The sequence below is a fragment of the Perca flavescens genome, chromosome 23, assembly GCF_004354835.1.
Source record: "Perca flavescens isolate YP-PL-M2 chromosome 23, PFLA_1.0, whole genome shotgun sequence".
NCBI lineage: Eukaryota > Metazoa > Chordata > Actinopteri > Perciformes > Percidae > Perca > Perca flavescens.
Window position 1 is genome coordinate 25,233,484 of NC_041353.1, and position 16,062 is coordinate 25,249,545.

Sequence of the window (16,062 nt, forward strand, 5' to 3'; positions counted from 1 at the left end):
CGGTTGCTGGTGGCAACCAGATCTTTTCTCCCCTGTTGATAGGGCTGACGTCAACCTTCCTCCCTCATCACATCATGCAGGTCCAGAGAAGCAAAGCTCTCTGCCAGAGGTCGGGCCAGAGGTGTGTGTTTGTGTGTGTGTGTGTGTGTGTGTGTGTGTGGGGGGAAAGGGGGCTGCTGGATGTTTCCACACCGTCCCTCCTCCCCTGCACTGATCTCAGCCCTGCTGTCTCTCAGGATAATTACAGTTTTTTTTTAAGGATTAGCCTGTCCAAATTCTGTTTCTTTCACATCTACACTTTCACCTGCATTACCATGCAAAAAGGACATGTCGTGTATATTATGTCCATTTCACATTGGCTGTTCAGGGACCACTTTTGGATGTCATATTAATGTCGTATTTATTATTATTAAAAAACGTTTAAAATATTTTCAAGACCACTTTTGAATGTCATATGGACATTCATGATGGGCTCAGTAAAAGACGTCCAGAGACCTATGAACATTAGGAACAGGGTCAAAACCACTTAAGCCTCCAATGAACACTAAATGTTAGACGTTTTCTTATGACCGCTTTTAAATGAGTGTGTGCAGTATGTACAGTATGATCAGATCAGGGTCTAAATTGAAACATCTTTTCAAGACCACTTCAATTCATGTTTGAAATCATAGTAAGACAACTCTTTAGTGACTGCACTTCATTTAGAATAAATTGATTGTTCTTAATTTCCGTATTGGACGTCTTTTGGTTGTCACATGTCCATGACATGCTATTAGCATCAAGTTTAGACTTCTGGTCAGAACCACTAAGTGTCAAAGAATCACGTAATTTAAGTTCTAGTCCAGGGGTGTAAAAGTCATTTTCACTAAGGGCCACACTGGAAAAAAAGAATGACATCAAGGGCCAGACATGAACATTTTATTGACATGCTTTTATTTAATCAAACAAGATCAAACATCTGTATTATTGCATGTCTCATATAGTCTTCTCACTTACAGTTTGGTCGACATAAAGCCCCAAAAAATTTAATTTAGCCATCAAAGAAAAAAGCGACAAAAATATTGGGAAAAAAAAACATCAAACAATGTGACAAAAACTTCAGATAAAGCAACAAAAACTGGTTGGGCCAAAATGTATTATGAACCGGGCCGGATCAAAATGTGCGAGGGGCCGGATTTGACACGTGTTCTAGTATATATCCACAACGTTCCACTTCTGGGATTGTTCCGGATGTCCTTATTTTCGGCTGGATGTCCGTCCCCTTCCTCTTCCTTTGTGTTGGCGTTCTAACCTCCGGTGAATTTGTGAGGACTAAGGTTAACTGCTCCTCAGATCTCTGCAGGGTAAATCCAGACAGCTAGCTAGACTATCTGTCCAATCAGAGTTTTCTGTCGCACAACTAAAACAACTTTTGAACGTACACATGTTCCACCAAAACAAGTTCCTTCCTGAGACTATTTAGCAAAGACACAGAGGCTCCGTCCGGCGCTTTAGCACTGCCCATGATGCTGCGCTGTGGAGGAAGGTCTGGCAATGCGAGACTATTTGTGCTGTGACAAATATCAGACTCCATCAGACTGCTATTTAATCTCTGTGGATTAGAGGTAGCGGTTGACTGAGACCATTCACGGCTCTTCCCCCTGGAATGAAGCTTCATATGGATGAGCAATGATGAATCACTGGGCCTGTGGACACTGTGGTCACATGGCTGGACACAACCGATTTCCTCTAATCTGGAGTGCCTGAAACACAATACTGTAATGAGGTGCATCCAGGACTGCCAGCTACGTGTTTCTGCAGTGTTTCCTCCCTGTTAATTAAGCTTAATTCTACTTCCCATCAATCATTTATAACAAAAAGGGAGTGACCCCATAGCAATGTTGGCTGCTGCTCCATCCATATGCCTTCAGATCCACGTTATGTGTGAGAGATGGTGAGGTAGTGTGTTTGTGAGTAATGCTTGTCATGCCAATCAGCAGTCCCTTCACCATGTCTAAATATGGATACAAACTGATTTTTCTGCCAATTAATATCACCATAATTGTCTGCTGCTTAGCATAATTCCTTTAATTTGACATCAGACGGCAGGAGAACATGCAGGAAACTTAAAATGCTTTGAGTTAAGACTAGAAAAGCTCTGTATAAATACAGTACATTTACATAGAGTATGATGCCAACTGATGATGTAGAGACACACAATGTTTACCACAGATGTGATACAGGATGCTCCTACAACAGCTCAGTGACTCTTGTACCTCATAAATAATTGCATGTGGTGACCTTTCTCTCGTCATGTCTAAAAATACTGTAGATTTCTTGCAAATGCAGGTTTTCCACAAGGAAGACCTTACACAATGCAGCTGACGAGGTTGACTGTACAATAGAGCCTAACACATACATGATATTAGCCGATTTATCCCAGATACAGTTCACATAAATTTGGGTATATGTCAGGTGATAAGTAGTCTTGCCAGACCTTCCTCCACAGCGCTGCAGAGAAAGGTCTGGCTAGTCCACACAGCATTCAGAGATGGGAGAAAAACCTGCTCTGGTTTATTGACGTTTCTTTAAACCAATCACAATCATCTTGGGTGGTGCTAAACGCCGGACGGAGCCACGGTGCCTCTGCTCTCAGGAAGGAACTTGTTTTGGTGGAATGTGTACGTTCAAAAGTAGTTTTAGTTGTGCAACAGAAAACTCTGATTGGACAGATAGTCTAGCTAGCTGTCTGGATTTACCCTGCAGAGATCTGAGGAGCAGTTAACCAGAGTCCTCACTAAAGGTTAGAACGCCAACAAAGAGACAGAGAAAGGGGACACCCGGCCGAAAAGAGATACAGTACATCCGGTGGCACCTGAACAATCCTGGAAGTGAAACATTGTCCACATAGACTAAGTGATAAGTAACTAGATATTGCAGCACAAAAAGGCAAAAGATCAAGGAAAACAGCAGGTTTTCTGGCTACGGGAAATATGCTTTGGAATGTGACTTCATTGTAAGTTTCTACATTTATGATCAAAATGAAAAGACATTTGGCCCAGTTTTTAATTATCATCAGCCACTTTCTGCCTCTTTCTTTCCATGCTAGATTAGCACATATTGTAAATAATATTTTTCTATCTGTATTATGAAGCCAAGGCTGTGTCAAAGCCCTTTGGGGCCATAGGCAAGACTTTTTATTTTCATTAGTGCAAAAAACAATTATCGCTACTGTACATCTACAAATGCACTTCCATTACTACTGTCTGCTGACCATACTATACAGTATTTGTTTTTATTAGTAGATTAATAAGGCTGCATTTGATTAGTCACATCAGGGCACAAATCTACATGCAACCTACTGTAAATACAATGAGGTTATACTTGACAGTTATTATACAGGCTCATGAGTAGTCAGAAGTCATATCGAGTAAACTGATTTTAATGTTTAGAGTCAGTGTCCCGTTAAATATTTAAAAAAGAAAACCACTCTGTGTTGGCTGTTCATCAAAACACTGGACACCGCAAATGCAACAAACATTCCTGCTGCTGATGGTGTCATATAGTTGGGGTTTTTCCTGTTTTATTTTGTCAATTCATTCCCTGAGTGTTACCGTTTCCCTGTTATTTGTTCATGGTTATGTTTTACCTTATGTTTACCTTATGTTTTACCTTATGTTTCTGTCTGTGTTCTCTGTTTTCCTAGTTCGTCCTTGCTAACGATCTCATGCTACAGTTTCCTGTTTTATTTTGTAGTGTCTGTTTCTCCTGTGTCATGTCTTGTTTTACTTCCTGCCTTGCGTGTTTTCCCGCCTCTATGATTGTCTGCCCCGCCCTGATGTGTTCCAGCTGTTCATCAGCCCTCATGTCAACTGTCCGTCCCATGTTTTTTTTGTCTGTTGTCCAAGCGTTTGTCACTGTGCGTGTCCTTTTCTGCGTTAATCCCTGCGTCTCTCACTTTGCAGTTTGATTCCTAGTGTTTTGGGTATTCCTAGTCTTCTAGTTTCTGTAGTTTTTTACCTGCCTGCTTCAGGATACCTTTTGTTGTAGCCGTTTTTATTTAAATAAATGTTCAAAACCTTCATGTTGCCTGCTTGGCCTAACCCTCTGCATTTTGGGTCCAAGCCTGCCCAAACCCTGACAGCATAAAAAAACTGGAGACCGCAAATGCACCACACATTCCTGCTGCTGATGAAAAAGAAATGAAAAAGAACTGTGTATATTCTACAAACAGAAAGTACTGTAGGCTTATGGAAGTGAATGAGATTCAGAGAGCCACTGCCATGAAAACAGCTCGCTCGGTGGTATGAGCAAACAGAAACGTAACTGTACATGATCTACTAACAGCACAGAGGGCATTTATGACACAATGTGTCATTTGTCCTTGTGTTTGCCGTCTAACCCAGAGACAGATGTGGAAGATCAATATCAATCTCATCTCTGTGTTTCCAGTACGGATGTACCAGAGGTCTGGAAGGTGTTTAGCTTAGCTTAGCTCAAAGGCTCGATGGTGTAATGTAATGTGTTTTAAGCCCCCAACGTCGACTTCAAGGCAGCGCTGCAACCATTGACTTTAAGGCACCTAACCCCTAACCTTAACCCTAACCATTGCCTAATCCTTATACCTTCCAGGCAGCGCTGCCTGGAAGGTGACGTTGGGGGCTTAAAACACCGAACACCAGCTCAAAGGCTGGAAGCAGAGGAAACCGCTAGCCTCTGTCAAAAGTGGAACAATATGCCAACTATTCTAAAGCTAAAGTTACCCCGATTACTCCATCTGCCTCACATCAAAGCCATGACTTCAGGCAAGACATTTAAAAAAAGTTTGTGGAAACTAAGCCCGACCATCTCCACCTCTCTCACACACACACACACACACACACACACAAACAAACACACACACACACACACACACACACACACACACACACACACACACACACACATACACACAGGATAATACTGAGGATGGAACACAGACAGACGATAATAATTGCAATGTTTCCAGTGTTAAATGTGGATGTGGGTTTGATGGGTTTGGGGTCTGAGTGTTGGACTGTCAGGCTCTTTAATTATCAACTCAGTCCTATAAGGATTCCTTACATGTGACATTGTTACGCACACAACAGAAGAACTCAACTGTAACCGTTTATTCACATAAATTAACTACCAGACCTCCATCCACAAAAGAAATAAACACAACAGAATGAAAACAACAGGAACAAACACGCTGGTGCAAGGGCTTCTGGGGCTCAAGTGTTGTTCACAACACCTGACTCCAGCCCTTCCCATGAAATCCTCCCTGACCTCTTCCATATGCGGACTTTGTCGGTCTGCACTGCACGGATGGCTTTACATTCATGTTAAAGCCTGGTACGTCTCCTGCAGGGTGGCCTCGGTATCAGACGCTGAGTGTCACTGACTAAGCTGCTGTATTTGAGGGGTTTGGCATGAGAAGGGGTTGGTCCTTACGTGGATTTTGGGTCTTTCATACTACTCTCTACTGTTGTCTCTCTTCATACTACGTCATCTTGCAGTGTGGTGGTCGAGCTGCTGCTCTGCCCGGTGCGTCCCATACAGACGCTAAAGGGGGATTTTTGCGTCGGTATCTGACACTGAGAGACTCTGACCAAGAGTCAGGATTTTACGAGTTGGGAGAGAGAACGGGTTGGTTGGTAATGCACAGAACGAACAACTGAAGGATCACACGTTGGTTTGTGCTGTTTGGGAGTTTGAGAAAGACTGTGATGGGGTGGAGGGTGGAGGTTCTACCTTATGAGGGGAACAGGATTAAAGCAGCTACAAAGCTTTTAAATAGCAGTGAATCAATGCTTCTCAATGAGTTAAATCCCTGTCATCTTCATGCAGGCACCCTCACTGCATAATCTCCAAACTGCAGCAGACGCATTAGCGCGATGAGATTGAGTGGGAGTGGCTGCTTGGTGAACAATTAGCCTCAGCCACAACCTTTAGCTGCTACCTTGGATTATACACTGTCAGTCATTGACAGCTTTCCCCAGCTCACAATTTATGTTCCCTTTTGAAGTAACAAAATCCCTAAGCTTCAGTATGAGAAAACCTTCCATCCTGTCCTCTGTAGAAGCCAGCCTCAAAATGTATGCAGCTTCGCTGCTGTCTGCATCTGTGACAGACAATGGGGGGGGGGGGGGTATTGTTGTGTACTCTCTGCTGTTCCTTTGATGTTCAGCAGTAACAGAAAAAGGGATTTCGGTTTCGGTGCCGCTGCGAGTCACTGCAGCTTTCTTGACTGACAGAAACAAATGAGTATCATGTTCATCTCTGAGTCCTGAAAGCCATGTCAATGTCACCCCACTGTTTCCTCAAATCTATGTACTGGGAATGGGAGAAATTGTCAGGCCTGTCTGAGCTCAATTTCAAACACTTCATGAAAGTCAAGACTAGGATGTCATTCTTATTAATCCATACAAGGCCCGGGGCAGTGTGGGTGGATTTGGTCTAGGACATCTTTAAGGTTGAACAGCAAACTATTAAACTCTGCCTGCTGACCAAACAACCCGAAAGGGCTGAGCTGAAGTGGGGTTACTCAACCGTAAAACGCAGTAGTTAGTCTGCCACTTCCAGGAGCTGGCTGCACAAAAATGTGTTAGAATGGCTGATAAAGTTAAGCCAGTCTTTGTTTTTACACTTCAATGTGCCAGATGTTGAAAAGGTGTAAATGCATCTGTCTCTCCATGACACACACACTTGCCTTGACTTGGTCTCGACTAGTCCTGGTCTTGGACTCGACAAAGGTAGACTTGACTACAGCCCTGCCATAAACTGTCAAATAGATGCATATTTACCAAACGTTTTACCAAATTTAGTCTGGGGGGGACGGGACCAACAGGATTTATATCTTCTGTTCAAAACATTAGTGCCAGGGGTCGGACTGTTCTCTCCAGGATGACCATGGATGTTGATCGTCTTTACCTAAGGTCCTCACTTCTCCCAAAACATTGCAGCAAATTTTCCACGATTCTCGATTCCCAGTTGGCAAAAAACAAAACAATAAATCCCATGTGCTGCAACATACACACCTGTGTAAGGTACATTTAAGGACGTTGTGTCATGTCACTGTTTCACACCCTCTGATGTAGAGATGTAGATGGACGCAGAGATGAACTTGCTAGCTTGAGCTCATCTTTTCCTCTGTGTTTACTCTCGAGACTTTAGTCTCGCATTGCCAGCTCTACCTCTACAGCATTTCGGGATGAGAGAAAAATGTTCTCTGGTTTATTGGCATTTCTTTAAACCAATCACAATCGTCTTGGGCAGCGCTAAGCCACCGGACGGAGCAACGGTGCTTCTGCAAAATAGCGGTTAGAACGCCAACACAAAGAAAGAGGAAGGGGACGGACATCCAGCCTAAATAAGGGACATCTGGTGGAATTTCCAGAGGCACCTGAACAATCCTGGAAGTGGAACGTTGTCGATATAGACTACTCTTAAGTAAACTTGAGCCAGCTGGCTAGCTAGCCCAGGCTAGCAGAGACAACATGAGGTTAGCAGGAGGGTTAGTAGAGACGGTACGAGACTGGCAAGTTGATTTCCCGATCCTGCTGAGAGATTCATAGCCACATACAATCACTGTCCAATGTCATCCACAACAGTGTTTGTTAAAAAAAAAAGACACTTAAGCAATCAATTGTTGCAAAGCTGACGGAGACCCGCGCCTTTTTCAACACAGTTCTTCCGTGCTGGTAGGCATTCTTCTTCTTCTGCATTTAACTAGAATGGACAGACACGCCAGACACTTATTGCTGCCTCACTGTCAGATCGCAAAATTTATAATTGTCTATTTTACAAATATTAGTTATGCTCAGTGAGCATAACTAATATGCTTGTATGTATACGCAGAAGAATGGGACGTTGCATTTGGAGCTCGCGTTGGGTTTAGGAACAGAAAAACAGGGTTGGCTGTAGGAAAAGAAGAAAGCAACGGTTGGGTTTAGAAAAAGAACTAGGTTGGCTTTAACCCTTGTGTTGTCTTCCCGTTTTTTTCAACGTTTTTGATGCCTCTTTTTCACAGTTTGTTTTTGCTTTTTCTAACGTTTTAAATTGTAAAATCTTTCCTCTGAACATTTTTAGTGCTTATTTCTACGTCCCAAAACTTAAAGACAAAACTTGCTAAAGAAGGCCAACTACAATCATTAGATCTGAGAAAAGTCTTTTAGTTTGATGCTTTTTCGCTGTTTTTTGGCGATTTCTTTTTTGCCACATTTCACATTCATTCATGCTTAGGTTTTTGCCAAAAACGGCTTGGGTGCTGCAAGACTTATAGTGGCAGGGAAAACCCTGCATTTATTCACCTCTGATTTGAACATCTTTGACATTTATTGACTACTAAATAAAAATCAATTTCTGGTAATCTATTGATTTGATGATGCTCATCACTGAATATTGGCTGAATCATACAAGTGTGTCAGAGCGGGTCAAGAATCAACAAAAATCAAGAACTGATGAACTCTGTCTGATCTCTGATGTGTGTCAGATGTGATCTATGGTTGGTCTATCTGCAGTCAGACCCAGGACTCCTAAGAAGACTCCCCAGTTCAAGGCCTACATGTAATTTCTCATTAGTGGGTCATTCAGTGCTGTGATTCAATCTGGCGCTTCGTATTGATTTGGTATTGAAAAATTTTCATACCCACATCGGAGTGACAGGCCATCGGTTAGAGAAGTGGTCTCACACTGAGATGGTGTGTGGGTAGGCCTGGTAATAAGGACATTAAACATCTCTGACTGGATAGGGGTGACCTTCCTGCCATAAATATGAGCTATGATGTGTTTTCCTGAGCTTGCCAAGATAGTGAAGATGAAACACATCCTTCCCGTTCCTATGCACTTGAGCCAAAACCATTGCAGAAAATGAATGAAACTGAACCAAACATATTCAGAGCATTTGCATACACAGCAGCAGCTCTCTTATTTCGCCCAATAAATGTGATGTATTTTGTCCTTGGCTGGGAATAAATAGCCTATTCACAGGGGATTATTTGGGGTTCATGATCTCCTGGTGGAAACTGTACATTGGTTACATATATGACGTTTCATTTCTGGGATTGTTCAAGGACCGCCGGAAAATCCGCTGGATGTCCCCTCATTTCGACCTTATATGGTGCCATATAAAGCACTACAGAACCCCATCCCCAACCCTAAGCCTTTAACATATAACCCCTTATTCCAACACCAGTGGATTGCGATATAGTAATATGCTGATGATCCATCCCTTAAATTCTCATACAGGTTTAAGCTTTGACCGACAAATATATTTCTATTATTCCAAATGTTCCAACTATCTGGCAAATCATATAAAGAAAAAACATACTGTATATTTAAAAATATATTTATCTTTTAACATTGACCCTCTCACTGTTTTCACTTCAACAAATATCACTGGAACATTTTGGTTGCCTAAAAATGTCTTAGCTTAACACTCCTCCCCAGCTCCACCTTCTCGTCCAAATATGGTCACTTCTGGCCCAGAAAAACCAAGATGGTGATGGCCAAAATGCCAAACTTGAGGCTTCTAAACCAACATGTATGTGTGACATCACAGTGGCCATGTCTACTTTTTTTATACAGGTTTTAACAATAAAATAAATAAACAAGTGTGCTTAGTAAATACACACACACACACACACACACACACAGATAGATCATTGCACTGCGCAATGAAATAACATGAGATCTACCCTGAGCCGCTGCTGATGTACACCATCCTCCATCCTATCATGGGGCTATTATAGTATAGATATATTATTATGGTAGCAACCCAAATAATAACAGTGTAAATGTACAAAATAATGTCTTGCGCAGAGATTATTATAAGGCGCGTGCCCAGTGCGCATTGAGCATGGATACCCTGTTTTTATTGCATTTTTGAACATTTCACGCCAATAGATAACCCTAACCTGATTCAAGCAGGAGAGCCTTGTGTGTGTGTGTGTGTATGTGTGCGTGCGTGCGTGCGTGCGTGCGTGTGTGCGTGCATGCGTGTGTGGAAATGAGTGTGATTTGGCCTCCTCATGTCTCAGAGCAGACAGGAGATGCAATTGAGATGACACAACTAACTTTTTGGATGAAAGCATTTGGACTTTTCTGGGATGAATACATGCAGTATTACGACTAACAATATTACACAAGGAAAACAACAAAAGGCAACACAATAATAGGAAAAATTAGACCCTGCAGTGTGACCCCAGAGGGGTTAATGGGATGTGACTATGCCTTCCTCCGTTTATGTTCTTCCAATAACTGTAGACACTTAAAACAGTATTTCATTAAATAAAGACGTACAATTATAACATTTTGGGAATAAATACAACTTGAGGTAATAAAACATACAAAATATAATTCTCTGCCCTGGATATGCTATAGATCAGCCACTAAATAGAAACATTGTTCTCCTCTGCTTTGTAGGCCAGAGCTGCATGGTGGAAAGAAGGCAGAATAAACAGAGCAGAGCAGTCCTCAACGGTTTGGAGCAGCCTGTCACCTGACAGTCCAGGACTAGTCAGACTGAGACAGTGACAGTTTGAGGTCGAAGCGTGATTCCACTTAGCTCAGTGGCAAGGCAACTGGAGAGCTACAACATGCCCAGAGGAACGGCTAACGAATGGCAGGTATCTGGAAAGAAGATTCCCTTTAGAGTCCTCTGACAGCACTCGTACCCATGCTGATATAATCAGGCCGAGGAAGCCCTCCAGCACTTACTCTATTTTCTACAGGTCCAGTTAGTGTGGCTCACACTGGATCACCACTGAAAGTAGAGAGTTGATCCTTCATTACCCCCACAAGTTGGCAATCCTTAGAGCCTGACCAGTAGTGTGACCCAAAGTGGAACGTTTGCTCTGAGGGGGAAGAATTACAGTAAAACTAAAAGGATGTATACGGTTAATTCTAACCAAGTAATTTGATTGGCAAGAGGCATTCCACGAGTGCCGATATACAGTCTAAGGCGTTTTCACACCTATAGTTCATTTGCTTTAGTCCGAATCAGTTGATGGGTTTGTAAACTTGGAACGTTTCCCCTTGGTTTGGTTTCACACTTGGAAAAATCCAAACGTACCAAAATGCATCATTACAAATCACGCAAGAACGTTCACTCCTCTTATTGGTCGGATGTGTCTGAAGGCGGGAGCAAGAAAGTAAAAACAGGAAGAAGGTCCTGTGTGGACTAGTTCATATTTCTTGCATCTCCGTGGTCAAACCAGCTCATTTCATTTAAATAATCAGACATTGTTTTTGCTCTGCTCACCTGCTGCTAGTCTCCTGAAGAGGTGTGGACGTGGACAAACCCATGTGACACAGATACAGGAAACTACTCTGAGTTGGGGGGGTCTCGGTTCTAAACCCTCTCTGGTATGGATAATTTAAGAGTGGATGAAAGTGGGACCCTGACAGTGCCTCAACAAGAAGGGTCAGGGGGTCACCTGGATTTATGGAGTCAAGACAGATAGCATTCATCCTCTGGGGACCATGAACATTTTTGAGTGTTCAAATAAGTTTTTTAGTCATCGTCATGCTGTTCAAAGGTACATTTTAGCACGTAAATGGAAGGCCAGGGGGATCAAAATGACGTCATATCCTGCCAGCGCGCCCGATTTATGGTGAGCGAGCCGAGGTCGCGCACGGCTCTTTTTTTTTCAGAGTGACTGCAAGTCTCTCTTGTAAACTTACCGGGTTAAGATGAGTTCTTTTATGGTGAATGAAAGGCTCGATCCGATGAAGTAGGTCATTGAATCAAATCGAAGCATTGAGTCAATGCTACCGCCAGTTCTGCCATTGTTTACCTTTTTCTTCTTCTTCTAGTCCGTAGAAAGAGCAACGTTGGTAGCCTTTTCTCATTAGCACCACCGCTGTTCAGGAGAAGACAGCAACTAGTGTCGCGACCACCAGCGCGGGTATAATTAGTCACGGTGATTTCATGACGTCACATATGCGCGCGCCAGATGGGCCGCGGTTACTGTAAAACACGCTTTAGTCAGACTGAAGCAGCCCTTGCACCAGCGTGTTTGGTCCGGTTGCTTTCGTACTGTCGTGTTTATTTCTTTTGAGGATGGAGGTCTGGTAGTATATTTTTCGTGTCTTTGTTTCTTTGTCAGTTTAGATACCATTTTGATAGTTTAGGTGGGGATATTCTGGGTCCGACGGCCCTTTGTGGGTTGGCCCAGGCTTCTTCTCTTCTTTTGTTCTTTTTGGCCAGACATCCAGACTTCCATAGTTTTGGTTAAATCTTTGCTATTCCTCGGCTATGGTGTCCTTCAGTATGAGGTCGGTCACAGTGAAGTTGAGTTTGTTCGTTGTGGCCGTAATACCATGACACAGTACATTTCACAGCTAACTGGTCAGAAGTGGTTGAAATATTCTTGCTCTTGAACAAAGTAGCGGACGGATGTATGAACCAATGCAGTTTGACATAATAGCACCATCAAATATTATTGATCAATGGCCAGCAGAATGGCTAGTGCTTAAAAAAAGACTACATAGAGACATACTGGAAATGTTGTTGGTTTGATTCCTGCAACAGCCACATGCCGTGTTCTACAGCAACACACCGCCTGCTCAATACAACACCCAGCTACAGCACGTTGAGTCAACACCAGGGGAAATAAAAAATGGTACACCTTACTACCTGTGAACAATACACACCATATCAGATGAAATGGAGGCTAAAGTGTAATGTTTGTGGTTCCTCCTGTGTCACGTCTTGTTTTACTTCCTGCCTTCTTCCGTCTTTGTGATTGTCTGCCCTACCGTGATGTGTTCCACCTGTTCATCATCCCTCATGTCACCAGTCCCTTGTTTCACCCTGGTTACCTTGTGTATTTAGTCTCTGGGCTTTCTGTGTCTCTCGTCTCTTTGTCATTACGTGTGTCTTTTCCTGTGCCGTTCCCTGAGTCAACGAGTATGTTTACATGCACACCGATATTCCTAGCCTAGAAATCTAGACGCACCCTAGCGGCAGCAAATTTAATTTGCAGCCAGGGGGGTCTAGGCACTCTCCGTTGACTTGCGCTTGAGCTGGAAAAACCAAATTTTGGTTAGGCCAATCACATCGTGTATAGAGTTCTTTAAGAAAAGAACAAAGAACGGCACAGAAGTCATTCTTAAAAAAGGAAGATGTGTTCGGAGTGTTGCCGACTGGATACGGCAAAAGTTGAATCTATCAACTAGCTTCTCTTCCTTCTTCGTTGCTCTGCCTGGTTGTAGCGCTATCCTATCGCGTGCAGAGGGAATTTGAAAGACAACCGTTTATCCCGCCCCTCGGATTGAGCCCCGTCAATGGTGAGACCCAACATCTGGATGTGGGTCTGGCTTGTCAGGCTACGATATTCCACTATTATTCTGAATATGACAATATTCCAAATTTTATACAGATCATGTACACAGCATATTCCGGTTGGATATTCCGAATAAGGCCTTTTTCCGAATATAGCATTTTCCAATTAATTAAGACGTGGGATATTCTGGTATATTTCAGGTTTTAGAGACATTCTTAAGAACAGTGATCTTCAACAGGGGGTCCGCGACCCCTAGGGGTCCTCAGTCATTGCAGGGCTGGGCCATTAAATAATTGGTTAATACTTTTTTTTTTACCTTTTTTCCCCCAAAAAATGTAAATGTGTGAAAATAATAAAATGAATCCATCATAATATTAGTAAAGATAAATCGGCATATTCGTTAAAACAATCTCAACAACATTGATGATTACTACTAACTAACTGGCATGTAAGGTAGCCACTATGGTAGCCATCCACAGATACAGGTAAGCTAATGGATTCACTGTGCCTTCCACATGTGTTATTGACGTTAAAACATAATGATAGATGAATATGTAAATACTTATTTTAATAGCTTAGTATTGTAGGGAACCATTAAACTGTATATAGGCTTTAGGCCATTTTTAGGCCAATTTTATACAAAATATGTAGTAGGGGGGTCCCTGCTCGTCTCCCTTTCAGGTTAGGTGTCCTTGGCTTAAAAAAACATTGAAGACCCCTGCTTCAGAATATGCGTTTCAATCGGGGGTTTCACCGCAGTTTACGGCTTACGGTCACCTCTGGGCATTGCTATGGTTTCTGTACACAAATCCAACCAGCCAACAGTTTGCGAGGCTGCCGACCCGATAAGAAGGAAGGAAGGTTGAAGGAATGAAAGAGGGACGCTGTGTTCGCACAGTCCAACAAGTCCACCGCCGCTACATGTTAACGTGAATATTAGTGAATTATTCACTTTCGTTAGCCATGGAAACAGCTTAGTTGGAATATCGTCTTTTTCGAAATAAGGGCAAAAACCGGAATATTATATGGATGTAAACATACTCATTCCCTGCGTCTCTCCCTGTGCAGTTAATCATTGCGTTTTTTGCTCTTCTTAATTTTCAGTGTATTGATTTTTGTTTGGATCTCGGTTGCCAGTTTTTACCTGCCCGCTTTAGGACACCTTTTGTTTGTAGGCTTTTTTAACTTAACCTATAAAAACGTCCTGCTGCCTCCTCGCTCCAATCCGCATTTTTTTTTTTTTTTTTTATTATTATTCTTTTTTTATAAAGGACAACACATATTAATCAACATTTCTGTAAATGTGCCAGTGTTAGCCAGCCAGCTAATTTTCAACTGTAGTCCTCAATTTTCAAATTAATTTTGGGTCTCAAACCCTGACATAAAGTGCACTGTAGGGATTTCTAATAGCTTTTGCTCTTGAATATTGCTACATTAACAGCTGGCCCTGTAAACTCAAGGGAGGAAAGTCAGTTAAACATAAGCTAGGACAGAGCATTGAATAACTCTTGGACTAATGTATTTCTATGTATCTTCCTCTGTTATGTAAAAAAAAAATGTCTAGTCCAACATGTTCACTTATCAGAAAGTGAAATGAAATATACTCAGCCTAAATCATTTCCATATGCGAAAAGAAATATGCTGTCGCAGAAAAAAAAGCAAAGGAAGTGTAGCAGACTTACGGAGGGAGTGCCACTCATCCTGCCTTATTGTCCTGGTGATGTTGTAGGAGAGGTTTTTGGGTATCGTAGCCGAGGAGTAGTGATATTTGATGTAGGAGCACCTCGCAATGGAACCTGCAGAGAAGAAAACAAAGGCTTTTTTTTTCTTTTTAAATGGATAAAAAAACACTGACTCATGGCTCATTACATAAGATCCACACTGGTGACACATAATGCAGAAATGAATGGAACGTTAAGATAACATTATTCCATCGTGTCATGATTCAGCTAGAGAGGCACACTGGCAAATCACTCTTCTGTCCTAAAACAAAAGCAATCTGCTGTTGTCATACAACCCTATTGTGTCAACGCTAAAGTAACCTTTCAGCATGTATTTCTATTAACTGCAGTGACTGAGACAATGGCTGTCAGAGCAATGATGTGTTCGTCAAAAGTTATTAACTAACCAGCAGCACGGTGGCCCAGTGGTTAGTGCTGTGGCCTCGCACCAAGAAGGTTCTGGGTTCAAATCCAGGCCTTTCTGTGTGGAGTTTGCATGTTCTCCCCGTGTCTGCGTGGGTTTTCTCCGGGTTCTCTGGTTTACCCCACATGGTTGCCATGCATCACCCAGGTGGGTGCTACACATTAGTGGTGTTAGAGAGCAGTCCCTCCCCCCAAATGCACTTTGAGTGTATATGATAAATAATAAATAATCAGTCAAGGGAGCCATTCAGTGTATAATTATGAATTCCCCTGGCCTGGTAACGTGTGGGTTTTCGAGATGAAAGTTTTCATTGGCAACGTAGACCTGAGACAAACAGAGTCACGAAGATGTGAACAAACACTGAACCATAATGGTGGAAAACAATCATCAAAGTTTTTTTCTAAGGGCCAGAAAATGGAAGGCATTGGTTATTTGGTCAAACACTTAAAACCACTTATGTTTACACTGTACTGGCAACAACCTCTTCGTGTGAATAATAACTATTAATTGTCTCTGTATATTTCTGATTCAAATTTCACAGCAATCCATCCAGTAGTTGTTAAGTTATTCAGTAGGGACCAAAGTGGCAGACAGTTGAGCTAGCACTGCCATCCCTAGAGCCACATGGCTA

General features: G+C 42.4%; 1 protein-coding gene across 1 annotated transcript in view; it reads right to left on the minus strand.

Moving 5' to 3' along the window:
* Window positions 1-16,062, minus strand: part of tmem178bb (transmembrane protein 178Bb) — a 103,314-nt gene that overhangs the window by 35,044 nt on the left and 52,208 nt on the right. The window contains exon 2 of the mRNA XM_028570269.1: window positions 14,969-15,082. Within this exon, the coding sequence (XP_028426070.1) occupies window positions 14,969-15,082 (114 nt within the window). The remainder of the gene's footprint in view (window positions 1-14,968; window positions 15,083-16,062) is intronic.